This window comes from Chaetodon auriga, chromosome 10 (assembly GCF_051107435.1).
Source record: "Chaetodon auriga isolate fChaAug3 chromosome 10, fChaAug3.hap1, whole genome shotgun sequence".
Taxonomy (NCBI): Eukaryota; Metazoa; Chordata; class Actinopteri; order Chaetodontiformes; family Chaetodontidae; genus Chaetodon; species Chaetodon auriga.
Genome location: NC_135083.1, coordinates 26,775,001 through 26,799,186, shown reverse-complemented (window position 1 = coordinate 26,799,186; position 24,186 = coordinate 26,775,001). Strand labels below are relative to the sequence as shown.

The 24,186-nt window shown below is 39.1% G+C and overlaps 3 protein-coding genes across 8 annotated transcripts in view; 1 reads left to right on the top strand and 2 right to left on the bottom strand.

Annotated features, from left to right (window-relative positions):
• Nucleotides 1-817: 817 nt before the first annotated feature.
• Nucleotides 818-14,696, top strand: LOC143326954 (putative beta-lactamase-like 1). The gene is made up of 7 exons (XM_076741030.1): nucleotides 818-958; nucleotides 1,174-1,314; nucleotides 6,181-6,284; nucleotides 6,377-6,534; nucleotides 6,991-7,211; nucleotides 12,835-12,940; nucleotides 13,108-14,696. Exons 2-7 carry the CDS (start codon nucleotides 1,209-1,211, stop codon nucleotides 14,084-14,086), a joined length of 1,674 nt encoding a protein of 557 aa, XP_076597145.1. The 5' UTR covers nucleotides 818-958; nucleotides 1,174-1,208; the 3' UTR covers nucleotides 14,087-14,696.
• A 1,220-nt stretch (nucleotides 14,697-15,916) lies between these two features.
• Nucleotides 15,917-22,767, bottom strand: trappc6b (trafficking protein particle complex subunit 6B). 2 transcript variants are annotated; one of them, XM_076741031.1, is made up of 6 exons: nucleotides 22,469-22,767; nucleotides 22,300-22,367; nucleotides 20,815-20,932; nucleotides 20,090-20,173; nucleotides 19,347-19,440; nucleotides 15,917-17,826 (listed from the first exon to the last, which is right to left on the bottom strand). In XM_076741031.1, exons 1-6 carry the CDS (start codon nucleotides 22,547-22,549, stop codon nucleotides 17,795-17,797), a joined length of 477 nt encoding a protein of 158 aa, XP_076597146.1. In that variant the 5' UTR covers nucleotides 22,550-22,767; the 3' UTR covers nucleotides 15,917-17,794. The 2 variants fall into 2 exon arrangements, with proteins under 2 accessions (XP_076597146.1, XP_076597147.1); XM_076741032.1 differs by lacking the exon at nucleotides 20,090-20,173 and having other exon boundaries at nucleotides 22,469-22,746.
• Nucleotides 22,768-23,619: 852 nt separating this feature from the next.
• The window catches only part of foxp3b (forkhead box P3b), a 35,090-nt gene continuing 34,523 nt past the window's right edge, over nucleotides 23,620-24,186 (bottom strand). For all 5 annotated transcript variants that reach the window (XM_076740425.1, XM_076740424.1, XM_076740423.1 and 2 more), the window contains one exon: nucleotides 23,620-23,945. In XM_076740425.1, the coding sequence (XP_076596540.1) occupies nucleotides 23,888-23,945 (58 nt within the window). In that variant the 3' untranslated portion in view covers nucleotides 23,620-23,887. The remainder of the gene's footprint in view (nucleotides 23,946-24,186) is intronic.

Genomic DNA, 24,186 nt, shown 5'->3' with positions numbered 1-24,186 from the left:
ATGTGGAATTTCTGGACCATAAAAATATTACTTCAGCTTAAAAGAGATTGTTGCAGTGCAGTGCTGATGCACAATTCTTCAACAGTAATAGCTGATGTGCCTGACCATAATTACATACATGAACTATTCTTAAGCAGTCAAAATGAGTGCTTTTGAGAAAAGGTTTCTTTGCAGATCTCAGCTCTGCATCATGCCTTCCTTTCAAATGCTCTTAAACATTTTACAAAAAATTGTTTCACTACCATCAGACATGTGCTCATTCATATATGGTAAATCTTCATTCATTTCCAAAAGATACTTAACCCTACCCTCTGATACGGTGATGAAGAGCATTCAATTCAATCCAATTCAATATTCCTTTGTTCATCCCGCAAGGGGAAATTCCAAATTACAGCAGCATCAATAAACTGGGTAGAGTAGTGTAACAAGTGCAAAAATTAAAATAACAAGTATATACAAAAGAGTGGGATAAAAAGAAACGCCGTCCTAAAAAATAAAATTGTAAATAGTATTTACAGACTGTATGTACAGGTTGTATTGCAACCAGTATGTTGTATAGCATCCAGCCGTGGATGAATGATGTGTTTGTGGAATTAACCCCAAAGGATGTGAGATGATGTGACTGCTGAGGATGAGTGCTAAGCAGGTTTCCCTTCTATAGTGCTCCTTACATTTAGCTGTACAGTTGAATCTCCCAGCAGATTATGATGTCACGGTGGAGTGGGAATAGAATCAGCCCTTCCTTCCTTTGGAGCCAGGGATCACAGTCAGGATTAAGTGCATCTAGGTAGTGGTCTGTAGCCAGTGAATGCTCAGGAGCAGTAGAGCTGAGTTCATGTAGTCCTGCTGGCTTCTCCCCGTGGACCTTGCAGATAATTAAATTGTGGATTTTTGCTTTCTGAAGAACAATGACACAAAGATAATGGGTGACACCTAAGTCTTGTGTTTCCTCTCTTTGGTAAGTTAGATTATTTGTCCTGTTGCTGTTTGTGAAAGCCATTTTCATTAAAATTGTTTCCTTTTGTGGTGAACCAAACATATTGCAAGTCAACAGAAAAAAGAAAAACGTCTGTCAAATGTTGTGGAAAAACATGTCTGTGAGGTTACTGATTCATGTTAAGGTACACTCATTCTTTAATATGTTCACAAACATTAATATGTTTTTTATCATAGTCTGTATTTGCAACCCATACCATCCAAGAAGCAAGATGAAGGTGAAATGGACCATGCTGGGCATGGTTGTCTTCTTTCTGCTCTCCGTGGTCATGACCTGCTGCTTCATATGGCAGTACAGGATGCCAAAGCTGAAGACAGGTAAAATTTATTAAGCCAACACAGAGGTATACCCTCAGAACCACAACAAATAGGCTTTTACAGACATTCAGTATGACTTTCCAACCTGGAACTACTTTCGGACATAGGCTTTCCTTAGCCTCTTTGGTGTAATTGCTCATTTGCTGGAGCTGCAGCAGGATTACACAAAGATGGAAATAGTAGCAGCAGGATTACCAGCCACGTTAAAGCAGACTTTAAATCCTGCTGAGACAGGAGGATGGAGGAGGGTGTAGCTGAGCAGTAATGGATGATCCTGGATAAAATGACAACAGTCATTGTCTTTAGTTGTCCATGTTTTGTACGTGACATAAATATGAATTTGTCTTAGGGACAGGTCAGCATTCAGGGTGTACTGTCTGACTATGTCAAATATGTTGTGCCTGATGCAATAAGTGAGTCACTAATAAAGCATGGTAAACCTTGTACCCCTGGGAAAATTAATGTAGGTTTACATATTACAGCACTTTTTTAAATTTTATTTCACCTTTATTTAACCAGGGATAAAAAGCTAAGCTTTTGCAAGTGAGCCCTGGCCAAGATAGCAGCACACAATTAACATAATTAGGACAGACAAGGTAATAAATACAAACAAAAAATAAGATCAGGAATTAAAAACAGGAGCAGACAATTTGAAATCTATTTTTGAGATACGATTTAAAATCAGTAGGTGATATGAAAGCTGTGAGTTTGAGTGATTTCTGAACATCATTCCAGAATATACCTACTTGAAAGCAGGTTATACTCCTGACTATTAAAGGTTAAAAGACTATTTATATACCAAGGAAGCTGGCCAACTAGAGCCTTGTACACAAGCATTAGCTAATGCTTGTGTCTTCTTAGATGAAGTGAGAGCCAACCAACCATTTCATACAGTGTGCAGTGATGAGTGGAGTGATTAGCATGGGTTATAAACAGGGTTCTAAATTAACTTTTTTGATCACCAGCCAATGTGGCTGGTGACCTTCTAAAGTTACCAGCCAATCAGAATTTCCACTAGCCAAATTTTTTCCCGGTGAAAATAAGAGAGATTATGAGTGCCACTGAATGCATTTGATCATTTTATTTACATTATTGGCATGAAAAATGCACAGAAAGTACAACACATGAAACAAAATATACACAGAAAGTGCAAACATTTAATTTATACAAACAACAAATGCTGTCAGATTTATTATTTTCTAAAAGACATTTTTCCAGTATTTAGTATCATTACATTCCTAATAAAATGTATTTTTCCTTTCAACTTAAAGTGTTTCTGCTTTCCTTCTTTAATAAGAAATATATATAAGTAACAGCCATGACTTAAACACTTGCAAAAAATTGCATTGGTAATAAACTGAACTATGTATGTACAACTAGAAAACACAAATAGTGCAGCAGTCAGTATTGCAGACTCCTTAGGCTCTCCTGATGACTTCGGGCACTCTCATGGTCCTTTACTGCCTCGACTTTAAATTATTAGTCCCCACCACAAAATTATTCGTCTTGTTTTTTTCTTTCGTGTACATGCGGCAATCCTTACAAAACATGACGGCATTTTCGTGATCAAACACAAGCCATTCACGACCTGTCAGCCATTTAGCGTTAAACTTTCTTTTCTTCGTTTCGCACGCTTTGTCGACATTCTCATCCCCTGCCTCCTTCCTCTTCTCGCCCCCAGACGTCTGTCCCAACCACCGCAGCATTTAGTTTAACTTTACTTTTTACTTTTAGCTAGCTCAGTCTCCTCTTTTACAGTTTATACGCCGCCGTTCATTCTTCCTCTTCTTCTTTGTGTTTGCGTTTCCGTGGTTTCTCGCGCCGGTTGCACTACAAACTGTAGTGTGCCTGCGCACAGCCAATGGGCGTCTTGTACGTCATCACGTAGCATTACGACAGTGTTCATGGGAAATGTAGGACGGACTGTCCGGGGGACAAATGACCAAGAACTGTAGAACGGCTCTGACTGACATGATTGCCTAATGCATTACCGGCCAAATTGGCTAGTAAGTTTTTATTTACACCCGCCAATATGAATTTTAACCCGCATTTGGCGGGTTGGCGGGTGTTAATTTAGAACCCTGGTTATAAATCTTAGAGCAGAGTGATAAACAGAGTCTAGGGACTGCAAAAGAGCCTTGGTGGTATGTCTGTAAAAGACATCTCCATAGTCTAGAACAGATAAAAAAAAGTGGCCTCCTCCAACACGAAACCTAAGTATTTATACGAGGAGACCAATTCTATTTGTCTCCCCTGCAGAGTATAAAGGGATGGTAGAGAGGATCCATGATTACGTTTCTTAGAAAAAATCATTTACTTTGTTTTCTTATCATTTAAAACTAGTTTTAGAGAAAGGAGATTACGCTGGACTATTTCAAACGCTTCCTGCAGCTTTGAGATACACAGATGCGGAACAATAAATTATGGTGTCATCTGCATATAAATGAATGTTTGCATCTACAGGTTATCACTAAGATTATTTATATATATCGTGAATAACTAGGGCCCCAAAATGGACCCCTGTAGAACACCAGTTTCAACGATAAGCTCATCTGAAAGGTAACCCTTAATGTGTACCCTTTGGTGTCCGTTATTTAAGTAATTCCTTATCCAGTCTATTGCTGTTTCAGATTGACCAATTCTAACCAAATGTGATAAAAGAATGTCATGATCGACAGTATCAAAAGCTTTTGTTAGATCTATAAATATTGTGGCACATGATTTTCTACTATCTAGGGCGCAGATTATGTCATTTAGAACTTTCATAGTAGCAGTTACTGTACTATGATTCTATCTAAAACCAGACTGAAATATAGACAAAATATTTGGGCTAACCAAAAACTCCTTCAGTTGTTCACTGACAATAGATTCTAAGATTTTGGCTATCACTGATAGTTTAGAAATTGGTCGGTAATTATCTAATCTGGTTGGATCGCCACCACTTACTAGTGGACAGCACAATGTGTGTGTGTTTTATGACTAGTGTATGCTTACAAGCTGGATTTTCATAACAAGAAAATGTATTCTTTACTCTGCACAACCACTACTTAGTTGATTATGTTTTGAACACCTTAATATTATGTACTATTTAATTCAGTGCAGATATATTACAAAACTGTAGAATTCAGTCTTAATGTAAGACTGTTTTATAATGTGCTGTATTAGTAATGTATTAGTACAGATGGGTACCAGTAAAAGGCCTAGCAGAGTTTGATGCATGTCTCCACAATTAGCAAGCCATCCAACTGGACAGGCATTTTTTCTCACTTTTAGGGTCATGCTGATCATTTATTATTAAAGGTTCAGTATCCATATTATCCATCAAATAAATAATCCATTGAAAAATGTCCTTTTTCAGTATTTAAGGATTATGTGAAGATGAGTCTTGGTAGTTTTGTGTCTGTTTGTATTTCAAACTTGCAATTATTTTTACATTGTAATCTAGATATGGGGAGCAGTATGCCAAACTGTCTAATAGTCAAACTGTTGCACCTGGACTCATTGCATGGGGTGCCTACTTGATTGGCAAATGTGGAGAGCATCTACATTTTAATAAATTGGATTTTGTGAAGAAAGAGTAACTAAACAAGAGTATTCCAATTAAAGATGCCGCTGCACAAGTCGCAGAATGAGAAGTAGAAGATAAAAAATGTAACTGGGGGCAAGGTCATGCAGAGCCTGATATGTAATTAACAGGATCTTGTAGTTTATTCTGAAGTTTTGCAAGAGGCAAATGGAGGAAAGCAAGAACGGAAATAATTTGGGAGTAGTTCTTGTAAGTTAGTTCACTTTTCCCGGCAGCTGCATTCTGAACTAACTACAAATGGCCAGAGCAGAATGTATCTAGGTGGCACGGTGTATTTAGGTGGCACGGTGACACGGTGATAAGGTGGTAAGGTCCGGGGTTCAATTCCCGCTGTGGGCACCGGGGGCGTGTCCTCCGCCTTGCCTTCAGTGCCTCGAGGTAAGGGGCCTTTCTGTGTGGGGTTTGCATGTCCTCCCCATGTTCACCTGGGGTATTCTCCATAAAAACCCCCCACTAAAAACATGCAAGAAGATCACCAGAGGGTGGCAGCTCACCACTCCTGGTCTGCTGCGGAGGAAGGACTTTCCAGGATGGGCAAATGCAGGCAAATGCGGAGAAACCACATCCTCCCCACTTGGGTGGAGGTGGTGGGAGGACAGAGGGTGATGGCTAAGCACACACCAAAGCTGACAAATTCACTACAATATCAGTGTATACTAAAATGTGCATTATCACTCTATGTGCAATAATGTCTACTCAACCGCTGCATTGTTTTGTGCATTATATTATTAACTTCTGTGTCATATCTTGCTTTTTTATTGATGCTTCTTAATATTACATTATCCCCTTTGCTGATGTTACACCGCAAATTTAACTTCTATGAGATTAACATTAAGTTAAATGATCCATTATTAATGATGAGATCAAGATTCAGGGTAGCAAGACAACAGAAAAAAAAAAAAAAAAAAACATGTCAAATACAGAATTCTTGTTCATGTTGTGGATATGTAATTCCAATTAATTTTCAATTCAACTTTTCTCCAATGTTGTTGGAAGTAGAAAAAACTAAATTTATTTACACATTGGGGCAGGAATTTTGTTCCACTTCCCATGTGGGTATGAGTCAAAAAAAATTGAGAGTGAAGTCCATCAGCCACGCAAGTTGTGAAATACACATTTTAACAACTCCAAGGCTGTCTAATTTATAGTGTATGTTGCATTTAAATATCCAGAAACCTGGCTTTTGTTTAGGTATAACAGAGCTCAAATCTTGCAAACATGTTTGTTGTGTCTGCATGTTTCATACATAATGAGACTGCATTTTTTCCCCTTTTCCACAGAAATCGTTGTAAAAAAAGTGACAGTAGAGGAGATGTGCCCTCACTTCCCTGAGCCTGTGCCCCTCAATCATCCCATCGCATTGTTGAGGGCAGCCTTAGAAAAAGTGAATTTCCTTCAACTAACTTTCAAAATTCATATTGAAGTGTGGATTCTGGATATAGCTATTGTTAGTCTTACTGCAATTTCTCTGAACAGATTGATGTACTCCTGAGGTTGAGCGTTCACACCACCAACTTGCCAGCCATATCAGCCATCGTGGTTTTAAATGACTCTATTCTGTGGAATGGAAACTTTGGGAAGAAGAACATAAGTGACCCCTCCTCATCTGCACCAAATGAGTACACAGTGTACAGGTGAGATTTACAGTCATGCGGTGTGTAGAGCTGGCTTGGAAGAGATAAACATAAAATATGACATATGACATATGATGAAAGGGAAGTGGTGATTTTCTAGATGCCAAAGGCTTAATTATTCGTATCACCAGTCCTAAAAGCTGCTCAGTCAGTCCTTAATCTTAGTAGCGCAACCTGAACAATAATCATTGCCACACATGAGATAACCTGCAATCAAATTCTTCTATTGGTCGCTGCATTTGATTTGAGGATCACACTTCTTTTATTAGCTGTAGGGGTTATGATTAGAAAGCTACATATAAGACCTGTTATCAATGAGAGTGAGCCACTCACTTAATGAAGTGCTTAAATCTGATCTGTGTAGCAGCAGTGGGACTACTATGTATTATCAAACCAAGAGACATTTATTTAACCAATAAGCGTGTCTTGTATTCATTTTAATCACTTTGACTACAGAATTGCAAGCCTCTCTAAGATCTTCCCTACACTGATGCTTTACAAGCTTTGGGAGGACGGTCTGATAGATTCTCTGGACGACCCTTTGGAGAAGTACGCTGACAACTTCACCATCAAGAACCCACTGGGGAAAAGTGATGGGCCAGCTTCCCCACCAGTGAGGACCGTTGGCATTCGCTCTCCAGCACTCACCCTGCGCAGGGTGGCTAGCCAGCTCTCTGGTAACCCCAAAATCTGTTAAAATGTCATGAAGGCCATCTTTGATTACAGTTTTTCTTTGTCATTGTAGTAAATTTCACAGCTCAGAATTGAAATCGTCAAAATTACCTGTTCAACCTCCACATCATCTAGTCACATACACATCCAAAAAGCAATTGGCACACTCATACAAATGATTATATACAATTGTCTGTTGTTTCCACCATTATTAATTACTTATGATGATCAAAATGTATTATACTGGTTCTCTGCTGATCAGTCGGCAAATAATTGAACCAAGTGTTTTCTATACATTTGTATTAGACTTCTTTTGTGAATGAGTCCTAAATTGATTAAATGCTCTCAGGTGAATCTTGACATTCATAGGGGAATTTGTGAAGCATTAGATCAACCAGTTCTCTAAAATAGTGGATACAGCATGGGAGGTCATTATGGCATATGCCTGCAGAAGCTGAAGAAAACGTTCCAAAAGGTTCTTTATGTGCTGAATTGCAAGGGAAGATATCTGTTGTGATGTGGATGAGAATCTGTGGCCCAACACACAGGAACATTAGGAGTTATCGAAAGACTGCACTATAATTTCCTGCACTGTGTTTCCTATGTTTACACTTCTAATTTTTTTCCTTTGAGGGATAAACTAAGGATTTTGATCAAGTTACAGGCTTTTGCAGGTAATCCATTGTGTGGTGCTGTTTGTACAAATTGTTTCAAGAGATGGACTTACAATTTTGGAAAATTTAAGGATGATTCAAGAAATGGACCAAAGTCCAGTGAGAAAAAATTTGTAATCTACGTCAAAGGAACAAACAAATCAGATCCCAGATCAAAGTGCTGTGTAACCTGCTTCCAGACCTCGGAATCACCGCCAGCATCTCTGATGTTTTTAGTGATCAGAATAGGTACAATGTTCTCCCAGTAGAGAAATGGGTGACTAATCAGAGCTTGGCAGGCAGGATTATAAGAATCAGGATGTCATCTTACATCATTGTTAGCCAGCTACCCAACTATATTCATGGGAAAAAATAGCAGCAGGAAAAATTAATACAAAAATGCAACGAGGATGGAAGGAAATAACAAGGAAAACACTACATTTACTTTTCACTGCTCCTGGTAACTGCAGATTTCTGCGTCGATTCAAAATGACATTGTCAGGGCAGAAATGTCACTGGCTGACAAATTAGCTAACATGACCAAAAAACAAAATGAAAAGTGAAACAGCAATTCTGATTATTTGGCCAAAAGCTTTGGAAAAAACATCAAAAATATGATTTGATGTGTAGAGCTACATCAACTAATGAAAAAACAGTTTGAGAGAGTACCTCCTACTTCGATAGGTCCACACATCAATCACTTTGTTAAACGGGTAAGATTGTCTGTTTCAAAAAGTGTCGGGTGCAGCTGCCCCAATTCCTCTGTCACTAAGGGGTTTCAGACGCTGAACGGTCGCGGTTAAGGTTAAAAACACAACAACATTACTGCTGGTCTATGATGGGATGTAGACACCAGTTTGCCTCATGAAAGTCCATTGTACTTGTGGGAGACTTTTTTGCATTTGCACCAAATGCTGCATCGGACATAAAATGTGAGGTGCAGAAACACCCAACGTAACCTAAATAATACCTTAGATTCTGAGCTGTGGAGTGTTGCTTGTCCGCAGAAATTAACACTGCACATCCACAAGAAGTGACCATGCACATGCAGGTAGCAGTAGTGGAGGAAGTAGATCAGGAGTAAATACGGTCAGCAGCAGACTCTGAACAAATGATAACAACAATGGACATCTTTGTTTATGTTGTGCAAAAGAAGGAATTCAGTGATGATTTGTCAGTTGTCAGTTTTTGATGTTGGAAAGGTCTTGATTTTGTCTTAAGGTTTAATCCTGCAAATTCAGGGAAGCTGTAAACAGTGATACTCACATCACAACAGCTTGTCAATGGATACACATTAAAGAAAGAACCCAGGGTTAGGGTTCGGACTGGTTGTTGTTTAAGTGACAAAGCTGTTACATTGTGTAACTGGTGGTTTCACTTGATATCTCATTACATCACAGTCAAATAGCTCAGCAGCATTTTGTGAGGAAATCACATTCGTCAAAACGGAGATCTAGACTTTCATGCTGAACACTTTGTAATTCCTTTTAAAGACACATCTCTACCACTCACTACAGCACCTTAGCTAACTTGGCCTTACATGAACAGAGGAGCTATAATTACACGGAACTGTGTCCAGAGATGGAGCTAATCACCTCTGTGCTCTAAGCATGAAAAGGAAGGATTAAGAGAGTGGAAAGTCCTGTGGAGGATTGTCTATCTGAACACAGATTCAAATGGTAACACACAATTAAGGTTGAATGCTAGCGCTTGGTAAAATGCAATCAAAGTCCACTTTAATGTCTGTACCAAATGTCATTGCTATCCATCCAACTTGAGATGTTTCACACCAAATTGATTGTTTGACTGACTGACCAACACTGCCATCCCTTGAGCCACTGCTAGCATGGCTAAAAAGTCTTCATGGGGATTTAACCCACCTATTTTTTGTAAAAGAATATTGACAGAACAGATTTAAATTCACACCTACAGAACAAAAATGTGTTTCACATATATAGTATAACTGACTGATAACAGCTGCTTTGTGACTGATCCTGTCCAGAAGGTGAGCCACATTAATGCCATTGAAATACTTACAGAAACTTTACTACAGTTCATACAGTATATAGTGTATGCACTGAGCTCTTCGGGTGCATCCATAGAGCAGCCACTTTTGGAATGCTGGTGTTAACTATTAGCACAAGCACCTTATCACCCTGTAAAGTCTGTCGGGATTTCATGCACTGTTCTAATACACATTAATAGATTAATGGTAATACTAGACAATTTCCCCTGGGGAAATTTTGAAAGGGCCACGGGGGCTACTGCCGGAGTGTGTACATTATGATGAGATTCTTCAGACATTTCAAACAGTTAATACTAGTAACATTGTGATGTTATATACAAGCAGCCAGTGCTGGGAAAGTTCACTTTCTACATGAACTAGTTCAAAGTTCAGTTCACAAATTTTAAAATGAACTAGTTCATAATTCAAAATTCCAAATTTGTGAACTACGTTCACTGTCCTAAAAATGAATTAGTTCATAGTTCTTTTTTTCCATATGTTGCTGCGAGCTATTATTTTTCCGAATTATTGACACAGCCAATATAGAACCACAGACAGCAATTATTGTAACTATGCGTCAGATTTCATCTTCATATTCAATTTTGAATTATTATCTATCCATGGTTTACAATAGCATTGAGGGGACAGCATTTCCCCATTGCTACTTTAATGCTTTGTTGCTGTCCATTCAGTCCACACTATTAACAGCTGCAGCTTTCACCCCATGTGACACATGTGGCGGTGCGACACTGGTGGCTGGTGCTGCGAGATTAGTCTTACAATGAGTCTTATGATGCAAAAAACGCGTATTCTGTGGAGATAAATGATGGCACACCTAGTCCGATCGAGCCGCACGTTTTGGTGTATCATGTGCCTGGGTGCTTGCTATCGTTTTTGACGAGTAGCAAATCGAAATTTGTACGGAAGATGAATAATAACTAAACAATTTCCCCACAGAAACACACACATCTCAGCTGTGTGTGTTTGTGTTTGTGTTTGTGTTAGTAATCACCACAGACAACACTGCATGAGATCCTTGTAAATGCTATAGAGGTCTACTGGGCCACATTTGAGGATTTTAACCCTGGTTACATGTGTGTTGGCGTTTGTGTGTGTCTCTGTGTGTGCGTATCTGTAATCACATGAAGCTTCATATGTGTGTTTGGGTGTGTGGGAGAGGAGTGCTCAGAGAAGTACTGAGGCTCAGAGGTTGTCATGGCAACTTGAGCTGGTTGCCATTGATGAAAGGGGCACCCCCAGGCAGACAGACAGGGGCAGACAGAAAAGCGGAGAAAAAGAACCCATTTTCTGCCTCTGCACTGCTCTCACATTTGGGCTTACCCTGAGAGAACGGTAGTTCCTATCAGAAAAAAACAGACCATCATCGCTGTAAGGACTTCCTGAAAGCTTTGGTGTGCTTTTGGTGATTCTACACAAAATATTTTGCAGACACTTGCGAGTTTAAAACAGGGGTCCGTTCTGTTTCTCTCAAAAAATCTTTGTATTGGAGTCAATGAGGAGCAGAGACAGATGTGGCCGCACTCTTAGAGGCTGCTAATTCAAATTTTGTAAGTCTCTCTGATTTTTTGAGCACATTGTGAGAGACAGAACAAATTTGTCTACAAATGTTGAAAAAGTCATGTGTCTAGAGTGTAAATTGTGGCTGGGAGGAGTGTGGAAAGACAAAAAATCTGGAGTTTTTTTAGGCTCTCTGCCACTCTGACCAATGACATCACGCACTCTAACAGGAACATTCCGTGCAATACACACCCATTATAATCTCAAAATTTCTCCAAAATTGATCATGGTCATTGAACAGCAATTGATCAAAAACTATACAACCTATCAAAACGTGGAATAATACACCAATACACAGACTTGTGTCTACTTTTTAAAGTTGGAATGGCGTCTCTAGGTGAACGTATGCAGTATTCCTTTGAAAAAGGTGGAATTTTTTCACTTTTTTCGCCTCGTCCCCATCACTTTGAATGGAAAAATTTCGTGTGGAGATAAATAATAGCACACCCAGTCCGATCTAGCCGCACATTTTGGTGTATCATGTGCCTGGGTAATGTGCCTAATAATAATAAAAAGAAAAAACACGCAGGATAACAATAGGGCTCAAAGCTTCACCTCCTGGCCTTAAATACACGCAGTATAATAATAGGGCTCGGGGCTTTGCTACACACAGTTTACCTTTTTAAGCGCCAACTGCATCGAGTAGGGAACAGAAGACGGAGAGGGAGGCAGAAGGCAAGAGGAGGCAGGGAGGAGGGGGGCGGGGATGTTACGCTGGATGGATGGATAGATAGATAGATAGATAGATAGATAGATAGATAGATAGATACTTTATTCATCCCCACGGGGAAATTCACAAAGGCACACTGTTTCGGCCCGGCCTCGAACCAATCATGGTCATTGAACAGTGATTGATCAGAAACTACATGACATATCAAAATGTGGAATAATACACCAATACACAATACTTTGTGTCTATAGTTTAAAGTTTAAATGGAGTCTCTAGGTGAAAGTATGCCGGAGCAGTAGGAAGTAGAAAAAGTCCAATGATTTGTTAGTTTTTTGACCTCCTCCCATTCATTCCTTATGGGAAATTTTTCGCAGTAAAGGTAAAAGGTAATAGCACGCCGATCCCGATCAAGACACACATTTTGATATATGATTCGCCTGGGTGCTCTCAAAGCTGTAGGACACGTAGCGAATCGAAATTTGACACGGAAGAGGAAGAATAAAAAGAAAAAAATACACAGGATAACAATAGGGCTCGAGGCTTCACCTCGTGGCCTTAATTAAGAGGTGGAAGAAGTTCTTACACTGATATCTGTTAAATGTTTTTATGTATAATTACGAAGCATAGTTACTTAGTTAAAGCAGCCAATGCATTTATGAATTCATGAACAACCCACGGATCTATCCAGTTTTACTCATTGAGGTTTTCTTCTGTTTTAATAGGGTTACCCAGAAGATTAAGGTCAACTAACCTCCTTTGGAGTGGAGATACAGAGGCAGCCCTTGATATGTTACAGGATGATGTCCTTGTGGCAGATCCAGGCACCAAGTAAGATTGTAGTTCCTTCCTGTGTTGTTTTATTTTTAACAATCCATGCATTTATATCGTCTGAAATGAAAATGGAGCTGATGAACTGTATATTTTTAGAGCCTGTGATAATTTTGTCCTGAGAGGACTTGCAAACATCTGTGGCATTACTGTCTCTTTTCATTCAGATGTCACTACAGCAATGTTGCTTTTTCCTTATTGGCCAACATCTTGGCCAAGAAGGTGGCTGGCTCACATTTTGAGACCTGGGTGTCTGACAATGTCCTGGAGCAGCTTAGCATGGAGGACACTGGTTTTAACTTCACTCCAGCCATTCAGAGGCAAATGGCTGTGGGTGTGTACAGCAATGGCCAGGTGGCTCCCCTCTACAACCTCAGCTGGTACCGACCTGCTGGCCAGATGTATTCCACAGCAGCTGACATGGCCAAGCTTATGATGGCTCTTCTGGGCAGTTACAGCAGGACTCTGCTCCGTGAGGACACCCTAAACACCATGCTTAACCCTGTCTTCCGATGCCAGAGCAGCTATTTTGCCAACTCCACAGGCACACCGTGGGAAATTAATGAGCAGTTCGGCTATGATGTGGTGAGGAAGGATGGGGACCTGGACGGTTATGCAGCCACCCTCTCCCTAGTGCCACGGCTTAAGCTGGGACTGGTGGTCCTGATGGCTGGGGTTCGGCCTGCAGACCAGGACCTTGTAAGTCAGGCCTACAGTTATCTCCTCCCTGCAGTGGAAAGCGCTTTTAGGGATGCTCGACAAACTCTCAGACCACCGCCCAACCCAGCTCCGTATGTGGGTTTTTTCACTTACAGAAATATGACTTTCTATGAGATTAAGGTGGACTCAGACAGCGTGTTGGTCATGCAGCAGTTTGGACCACAGATGGACACAAATTTTCCATCCAACTACCGAACTATTAGGCTGGATTACCTGCAGGACAGGGTGTTCAGGGTGATGTTTGAGAGGCCATACCCTTGCATATTGAAGGTAAACAGTGCCTCAGTCTCCCTGGAGGCACAGGACAGACAGCTCTTCAACTTTTACCCCTTCAACAAGAAAGGTGTGTCACCAGGGTTTGATTCCCCAGCACTCAACACTTACAAGGTGATGAGGATAGCTGGTAAACCATACTTTACCTCATGAACACAAGAATTCAACTTGTCACCATAACTGGGGAGTATTACAAGAAAATGGCAGGTTTTTTTTGCTGGTGGGTCAGTTGTCATGTGTGATTAGTGTCATGGGATGCTCTCTCGCTGAGGTTAATGTGATTAATCTGAACTTGTACCTTATTATTAGCGTATAGGCTATTATTCGTATTCTTATTCTTTTTATTATATACCAGTAGTCCAAATCTCTTTATACAGGGATCTCTGAAATCTTCTGCTAAGTAACTAGTACAAGCAAAGTAAAATTGATTTACTGTAAATGTTCACTGTATAAATGTTTGCTAAGTCTTGTTTGTTTAATGGACGGTGTGGTAGTGTCCTCCTAAACCTTTAAGTGCCTACAGTGTGACCTAGAAAGAGAAAAATCACAACTGAGTGATCAAGTTTTTCCAGATTCAAATCTACCAGGGAACTATGGAAACATGTTGTCCATTCACAATAAAGAGCAAAGTTATAAGATAATATGTTGAATAAAATTCACATTATGTAACAACTATTTAAGTGTTTAGTAAGTGCTAAGTGTTGATTGCATTTTCTTCAGACAGAAAAATATCCCTTGGACAACCTTACAATACAACCATTATAACAATAATTGAAATGTCAGATTTCTTATTTTTAGTTTCTCCTAACTCAGGCAGTTAGGAACTACTTTTATGCCTCATTGTCACTGTATAGTATGGTTCCCCTAAACTTGACTTGACTTGCTTTGGGATTTCCATAGGGAAAAGTTGTGGGCAGTTCCTGGAACCTGGTACATTTTTTGGTATCACTTTGAGGCTCCAAGTGTGCTGAGCCCATACTAAAAGGTGAGAAAACACTGCAGACCATTGATTGGTAGGGAATCATCATTTGCACAACATGGAACAACCAGAGTTGTCATCTGCACTCTGATGTAGCATTTCCCAAATTCTCGAGTTTGTGTCATTGGTGTGACAAACGGCCATATATTGAGAATCAAGAACACCATTCCCTCAATATCCTCCATTGTTCCTGTGTTTGTGTCAGTTGAAGATGATGTCACAGGAGTTTCACCCATTATCGGTATAACGATCAGCTAAGAATCTACGAACACTGGATGCAGTGGAAACACAACTGAGAAAAGTACTTAGTACCAAAAGTGAGTCAAGTCGAGCCTTGCACTTCTGTCCACTGTTGGGTCTGTTTGGTCTGTACCAGCTCTATATGGAAATTTTATAGATTTTATTTATATTTTATAAATAAAATTGAATTGGAATTAGGCCATAGGTCTTACATGTTTTATGAATATGGTCCCTGGAGTGAGTCATCAGCTGACAATTTTCAATACATGTATGTAAAGAATGGATATTAAGTATTATTAACAATAATGGAAAGCTGAATAGGCTTATCAGTTTAAACAGCAGTATTAATAGCTTGAACTGCAGTTCTGTCACACACACTGCATTCTTACCAGAATGTTATGAACTCTGCAGAAGTGGTGGTACTATGACATATTTTGAAGATGATGAAACATCATTATCAACAAAAAATCTAAAGAGTTGGTGGAGATGAAAACAGAGAAAGATGTATTCGACAAAATGGTCTAAAATTGAAAATTGATAAATGATTATTGATAATGTGAAAGGTGTTAGTTGCAGTGATGAACACACTAGAGAACTGTCACCAACTCAGCTTTACTGAGCTTGTTAGCCCTTTCTACCTCATTATTTTGGTTTATGGACCACAACTTTACTGTTTGGGTTCTGTCTCAAAGCTCTCATATATATATATATATATACACATACATATATACATACATACATACATACATACACACACACACACACTTTATTGGGTGACTTTATTGGGTGACTGACACATGTAGCAATGTATGTAGGTCATAAGTCAAAAATACATCCTGTAATATTTCCAGCCTTGATGTATTTGAGCTCCTGAGCCGTCACTCTTCACAGGAGGAAGACTTTCAGTTCTTTCTGGAGTGAAGGCACTGGAGGCTCTGATGATTGGAGACGATGCATCAGCTGAGCAAAGCTGTAGTTTGTGGACGCCGAAGCAGTGGCTGTTTGTTCTCACCCTACTGTGCCTGCAGACTTCAAATCACTGGGCCTGAGGAAAGATGCTGGAGAATCTCTGCGTAAAATGTGTATTTGTAAAGACAATTCTTTTGTCCAATTTTTACATAGTCAAATTTTGTAAAAGCACTTCAAAAGGTCATCTCTGCCCACTGACAATCAGACAATGTATCTTTAATCAGAGCAGTGTAGGTGATTTATCCAAAAAAAATAAATAAATAAATAAAAAATCAGAGAATTAGTCAAGCAAAGGTTCTGGTTTAAAGGGTACGTCCCAACTTTTATGGTCCAAGAGGCTTTTTTCTTTTTTTTTGTAGAGCACATTGAACTGGAGATGTCAGTGATGAGTGTGAGGCTGTTTGAGTGGAATGACCCCATGCCCTATGATCCTTCAGAAGAGCAAGGTCATCTGTGTTTCAAAGGCACAACCCCCACACAAGGCTCAAAAAACAAAAACCACAAATCAGATCTCGTAATGACTTCAGACCCATCGCTCTTACACCTCTACTTGGCAAATGTATGGAGCGTCTAATGTGTAAAGAACTCTAATTTCAAACATGTGAGTTTATGGCCCCCATGCATTTTGTCTACTGAGCTAATCGTGACGCTGAAGATGCAGTTATCTTGGATAAATTTCACTGTCACCTAGACCAAGCAAACAGTCACACGTCCATACTCATTTTTGGATTTTTTATCTGCTTTTAAAATAGTCCAGCCCTACCTCCTCTTGAAGCACCAGTGTCCTGCCTACTGCCAAGCCTACTGAAAGTTAGTAGCTGTCTGGTCCTTTGGATCAGAGCATTCTGGACACAACCTCAGCATGTCTGCATCTTTTCTGATTGTAAGTTCCTGAACACAGGTGTCAATCAGGGATGTGTACTATCTTTAATGCTGTCCTCAATATCCCTTATTCCTTCTCTCTCTCCAATTTAGTACGCCGATGATAGGGCCCTGGTCGCCTGCCTACAGGAAATGAACAGTATCTCCTACTGCCAGTACATCAGCAGCCATGCCTTGTGTTTTGAAGACAGCTTCTTAGATCTTAGTGTCACCAAGACCAAGGAGCTGTGTCTTGGAGGCAATAGGAGAGCAGGTAGTAGAGGTAGTGCATTTTTTATTCCCTGACTGCTACTATTGCTTGCTGTCTGTAAATTTCCCAAGTTGGGGATTAATAAAGTTATCTTAAGAAAGCAATTGCGTCAATCTTCTCAGGAAACTAAGAAGCTTTAACACCAGCCAGCACACCATGTCCATGGTCTTCAAATCACTAACTGAGAGTATTCTCACATTTAACATTGTCTTATGGTATAGACACCTCCAACTCCAGGACTTATTTTCTCAATCCATAACCAAAAAGGCAATCCAGATCTACAGTGACCCCCCACCTATCTTGTCCACTCCAGCATCAAGCCTCAGACCAAGAGTACCAGTGGCCAGGAAGAATGGTTACAAAAAACTCTGTACTCCCCCAGCCATGAGTCTACATAAAACTTTTGCCAATCATCACTGCAATCCCCAAAGTGTAGAGACAAGTATATTTTACTGATGAAGATTGCTTCCATTTCCCTTTCATGACAAAAGCAAGTATATATGAAGGCAAAAAAGAGTGCAGAATGAATGCTAGCTGATGACTACATTTTCTGGATCATGACTTGGAATTTACCTGCAGAGATATAAAAGACAGAAAGAGAAGAAAGCATGTGTTAGCCCACACTTTATTCTTAATCAAGACATAAAACCAAACTCGTATTTCCTTCTGCTTAAATATGTTTCTTTTAAACAAAAATCTGGCTTCCACAGTCATATACAACAGTACAAACTCCAGCCTAAAAAATGATGACAGAGTAAAGCAACAGGACACATGCATAAAGACACATTCCTGCCATTGGTGCCACACTTTTCCACTGATCAGCATGTGGCAATAACATGCCACAATCAACTGGAAGGCACCAAAAAAGTCAGGGAAGAAGAAGACTGCAATCTAGCAAACACAAATGTAAAAATAAATTGCTTTGCAAATGATTTATCAGGCAGGAAATGCAATCGATAGGTTTTGTCAGACCTAATGGATATATACAATGAGTTTTGGTGATATATAAAGGTAGCTTTAGTATGCTTATAAATTCATTTGAAAATCACAATTTCACAGAACCTTAAAAAAGTTAAACTGTGTGAAAGCAAAACTGCGAAGCCCAGGAGGTGTCATGGAGGAAAAAAACACTCATTTGTACTCCCATAGATTACTGTGCATAGATTACTTAATTACTTACTGCTTTTGGCTAAGACACCCACTTACAAGTTCAGTCTCTTGCTCTCTCACAGCACGAATGAACTCCTTTATGAAAACTACACAGTTGCTGTAGAGGGAAAAAACCTTTTCTTTTCCTCTCAACTAGTTTCTGGGATCTCTACAAAACAATGACAAATGATTAACAAAAATTTTTCAACTTGAAGTTCACTTGATATCTTTTCTCATAGAGCTTTCAACTGCATCACAAGGCATTCATCAGTGGAAGAAGTTAAATTGTGTTTTCACTCTACTTTGCACGGTACTTTTCTTGATTTCATTTTTCACTAAAGTTGATACCGCCTCAACATTGGCAGGATTCTTAGCTGATCCTAATAGTGATGCCGGGTGAAACTGCTGTGAGATCATCTTCAATAAGACACAAACACACAGAAACAATTGAAAATATCCTTTCCTTTTGAGATTCTGCAACCAACCAGAGGATTATATCCACTTCATTAATTGACCACAATGCCATTTTTGCTTCTTTTTTTTTTAAAAAAAAATCTGGTTTGAGTGATTAAAAAATTGCTGTCGCAATTTGCGGTCAGTATGCAGGATGTCCGGATCACACAAGTGACATACTAGTGAAGACTACCTCTGACTTATCAGTGTTTTCACTCTACTGTTGTAGTATGGGCTCAGCTTGCTTGGGAGTGATAGTAAAAAAAAAATATTTGGTACCAGGTACTAAATCTTTGATAATAGAAAACCAAAAATTAGTGAGATGAATCAAGCTGTACCATGCACTGGAAACATGTCATTTGTTTCGGGAAACTCAATTCACCAATGATGACAGAGAGCTGTGGTTGAAAGCTATTGTAGAGTTACATTTTTTTGTGAAACTGCTGTTTTCAGGATCAAGAAAAAATTCTCCGAGTGAGTTCTTGTCTTACATGCAGGCATGATGGACACCTCAGCAGTCACAATACTCTTCACTCCAAGGCTGGACAGTGCTCCTCTCACCAGACCACAGGTGAAAGCCAGATACTGGAGAGAGAGAGACAAACAGTCATCTGTGTCATGTGATAAGTAAGGATACCTGGACAGCACTGCGACTGAATGAACTATAAAGCACAAAATACAACAGCCAGTGGTATCAATGAATCAGATGAAGCGTGTCTTAGTTATTTAAACTGCCTCTGAACTCGTTTTCTTCATGCTGGAGAAGAAAAAACTGTCCACAAGCATGTCCAAACCTTCCTGACACAAGTTCTTCACATTGATAATCCTCTACACCACACAAAAAAATACAGGACACAAAGGGTGGGTTTGGTTTTGTCACTGGTGTCACATTCTGCCACAACATGGATTCTGAAATACCATCATTACTGTGATACATGTTTCAGCATGCTCAGTAGTGAAAGAGTTGGTTTGGGGGGACACAACTGTGATTACAACATCCTTGCAAGTGCAAGTAACAAAGGGAACTTAATAAAAACCAGTCATTTAACCTACATCGTGCAATGTTGATAGTTTTAAAGTTCTGATCTTTGAATCTGAGTCTGGAGCCATATGAAACCCTGCTGGTCTGGAATCAGCTGTGTCACAAAAAAGACAGATTGTCAGAGAGGAAAGACAACCTTAAAGAACAGATAACTACATAGTCATGCAGTCTAGCAAAATCAAGGCAGAGAACCTTTGGGGCTTGCTCCAGATACTGTTTTCCAGCTGACAGCTGAACCAGTAATCGAAACTTGTTATCCTGGAGAACATAGATACCCTGAAACACATGACAACACCATCAGCACTGACAGATATAATAACACTAATTTTATACACACACACAGGTGTATATATAAAGAAACAACCCTGTTTCCAACACAAATTGAGATGCTGTGTAAAATGTAAATAGAAACAGAAAATGTTGACAAATATCAAATGCTGACAGAAATTTCCTTGTTTTTGAAAATTCTATCCTCATTTAGAGTTTGACGCCAGCAACATGTTTCAAAAATGTTTGGACAGGGTCATGTTTACCACTCTGTTGCATCACTTTTTCTTTTAACAACACTGTAAGTGTTTGGGAACTGAGGAGACCAATTGCTGTAATTTTGAAAGTGGAAAGTTTTCCCATTCTTGTTGATGTATGATTTCAGCTGCTCAGCTGAAGATCACAGCCATGTAATGTAGGTTTTCGGCTTTATCCCTTGCGTACAGAGATTAGCATTTCACAACTTATCCAGTCTTTTGTTGCCAGTGTCCCAACTTTTTGGAAACATGTTGCTGCCATCAAATTCTAAATGAGGATATTGTTTCCAAAAACAAATACATTTCTCAGTTTCAACATTTGATATGTTGTCTTTGATATGTGCTATGTATGACATGTTGAATGAAAGCAAATGACAGAGAGCTCTGTGTTACCTGGTGATTGGTTCGAAGGTTGTCAATTTGCTTCTTGAACACACAAGTCCAAAAGTCTTTACAGATGAACTTCATGATGTCCAGCTCATCCTTGAAACGTGATGTGTCTTTTGTCAGTCTAAATAAAAGGAAATGCTGTTCACATGAAGGCCACAAGCTTGACATTATTTGTACAACTGGTTCTTGCAAGAAGCCCTGTGTATTAGTTTGTCTGGCAATGCTTTATGATCTGTGGCTACATACACTGTAATGAAGAGTTAATTTGCAAAAACAGGTAGACATCATAAATAAAAATTCTAAAATGAATAAACCAACAGCAGTTTGATCGTCTTTCCTTAGAGTTCACAAAAACAGGATTTATGAGAATTAAAACAATTTGTAATATATTCTCACAACAAACCAACACCTGTTTTGTTGACATTCAGTTGAGTGCGCCATCTTACCATCTATTTATGTTTATTCTTTTTTGTTTATCTAGCACAGTAGTTTAAAGGCACATTTGTATATATTTTTAAAATAGCATTTTTCTTACCTACCTCAGGTCAGCTTAATGTTAGTTATGCTTGTTTTGAGATATGTGAATTGCAGTGCAACAGTGCAATTTCCCTTCGAGGATCAATAAAGCACTCTATCTATCTATCTAAAAACATAATTTATGAGAATGAAAACAACGAGATATACTCTCAAAACAAGCCAACACCCTTTCCATTGAAATTCCTTGTACACAAAGGAAAAACACATGCATAAAAAGATTTAGGATAATAAATAAAAAGCATAGATTTGTTTTTGCAGATTAATCCTTCATATACAGTTCAATATTATAAAAGACCCATTTCCCGTTGGTCACTGCAGTTTCAAACAAAAGCTCCTCACACAGGAAGAAACAGTCCTCTAGTGAGTAGTTGGGGCAGCGGGATGATGTGTGTGGGACTGAGTCAAAATGAACTATAGTGATTGTGGTTTCGTGGTAATGAGGGAACATGTCACCGTATGCATCAATGCAAATCATGGATGAGTTTTTGATAGTTATTGGACAACAATGATGCTGTATGACAAAGAGAGAGAGCACATATCAGGCTTTGAAACACAAAAAACACTTGTTAGTGGATACATTCAGTGTTGTTTTGGCTCTGCACATGAGATTTCTTGACAATGAAAAATACAGAACAACATAGAAATGATTCTGTAAGGAATGGATTAATACTTTGACATTTTTTGGGTTGCATTGTGCTTAATGTATTACAAATATGTTGAAATTGTAGCTGTCTACTACTGTTTTTTTTTTTTTTTTTAATCCTTTAAAACCTGAAAATACGCGAAAGAAATCAATTATATTATATTAAATGATGAAGATCTGTGTCTGCTCACCTTTGCCCCAAAAGGTTTCAATGAAGGTCCAAAGCATTTCTATTTACCCTGACCAGTACATCTCATATATATTCTACTTCTACACAGTATACATAATAGTAGCAGTTAGCTTGTTACCTCTCTATCAGCCCTTGGCCGACTCTGAAACCCATATTCTCCAGTTTGGTGATATTCCTTCCGTTCTCCTTATGACAAAGAAATAATGAGCAAACATGGTTAACGATAACCGACTGTTCAGGAACAACTGCAGAAAAGAAAACTAATTACGTGATAATCACTTTCTTACCGTCTCTCCGTTTTCATCTGACTTGTAAATGTACTGTATCACTTCGTTATGTAAAAACTGGAAAGGAGTTTCGTCTGCCATTCCTCTTCCTCTAAAGTCTGTGGCTTTAATAGCAGCAACTAGCTACGGTCTGTCAGCAGTTGGTTCACCGTGTCATTCACACTGTGACGGACATCATTACTTAAATACACAGACGACTAAAACACAAAAGCATGACAGGAACACATACGAACGCAAAGCAAACCATTGCAGCTACTTCCGTGTTGTTCTTGCGCACCAGCAAGGAGGTGGGCGGGGGTAGCGGCAAAGAGCACACTACTGCCACCAGGTGGCCCGGAGTTCCAACTGTCGCGTAAAGTAAAACAAAACAATCAAACACTCACCTTCTATTCATAGTTAATACTTCACAAATATTGAGGTCAAATGGAGTGAGGTCAGATTAAATACAAATCCGTGATATGCATGACAATAAACATACATTAAATTAAACAAAATTAAATACAAAATACTGGGTCCAATTTTTTAACTCAATCCCACATGCACATCCTGCTTCTCTTCACTAGAGCACCAAACATGAATTAATCCACCACTGAAAGCAATCTCCGACAATGGGACTATTCTTCTTGTTTAATGATTTTTTTTTTTCTTTTGATAAAAACTACAGAGACCAGCTTTTTTGGAATTTATTGAGCCTTTTTTAGAAAATGTGCATCTTCAGTAGGAACTGAATGTCACAGCCAGGGTAGAGAGGTGAGGAAATATTGAGAAACAGACTAACAGAAGGGCCTGGGTCTTTTCGTGGGACTTGCTGACAAAAACATAGAATATCATCAGACTGATACTTTAAAGACATTTTGGTATGATGCTTTGTTTTGTTACTGAATAAACCACTTTCATAATGCATCCAGTGTTGTGTTTCAGCATCACGTGTCATCTCATATAACACTGCACGGTAATAATGCAGTTACCTTTGAAATCTTTACATGAGTTATTGTTGTGTGGGAAAGGGGGGTTGCTGACCCCTTGTTATAGCCAAGATCACTGATATAAAAGTGTAGGAAGATGTTTTCTGTTCATTGTAGAGAGGAATTATGAGAGATGATGTGACATGTCTAACCTACTGACTGAAGAGAGGTATCAGTTCATGAATGGGTCAAATCAGGTTGAAGACAGAACACCCATGAATGTTGGCTTCATTTATTTTGCAACGCTTATTTTGGAATTAGAAATTATGATTACAAATCTGATGTCAGATATGTGTACAGAACATCTTTATGTAATACATGATACAACCACATCTAACAAGTCATATAAAAATAATGCATAATGCAAGGAGAGTTTTTAATGATTCAGTTCTTCATGCAATTCTGTATATCACCACATGTGGATGTGATTCCTGCTGCTGCCTGCTGCTGGTGTTCAGGGATCCTCTGGACAGTAATGAGAGTAAGACTTGAGCCACTTCACAGGACAGTCCCTGAAAACATTCACAGTTAGTATCACACACACACATACACAGAGAGAGAGAGAGAGAGAGAGAGAGAGAGAGAGAGAGAGAGAGATAGAGAGAGACAGACAGACAGACAGACAGACAGAGAGAGCCTTCATTGGCAAACTGTACTCACATTACTGTATCTTTATTTCAATCAACTATCGGCAGATATTTGATGCTGAATTAGAATCTGCTGAATCTGAAATAGAACTGAACTTCAAATTTC

Excerpts from the sequence above, each read along its gene's own strand:
- LOC143326954 (XM_076741030.1), top strand. The coding sequence starts at position 1,209 with ATGAAGGTGAAATGGACCATGCTGGGCATGGTTGTCTTCTTTCTGCTC. Across the intron at positions 1,315-6,180 it reads GATGCCAAAGCTGAAGACAG|AAATCGTTGTAAAAAAAGTG; the intron begins GTAAAATTTATT and ends CCTTTTCCACAG. Across the intron at positions 12,941-13,107 it reads GTGGCAGATCCAGGCACCAA|ATGTCACTACAGCAATGTTG; the intron begins GTAAGATTGTAG and ends CTTTTCATTCAG.
- trappc6b (XM_076741031.1), bottom strand. The coding sequence starts at position 22,549 with ATGGCAGACGAAACTCCTTTCCAGTTTTTACATAACGAAGTGATACAG. Across the intron at positions 20,933-22,299 it reads GGCCAAGGGCTGATAGAGAG|ACTGACAAAAGACACATCAC; the intron begins GTAACAAGCTAA and ends CCTTTTATTTAG. Across the intron at positions 17,827-19,346 it reads GGTGTCCATCATGCCTGCAT|GTAAATTCCAAGTCATGATC; the intron begins GTAAGACAAGAA and ends ATATCTCTGCAG.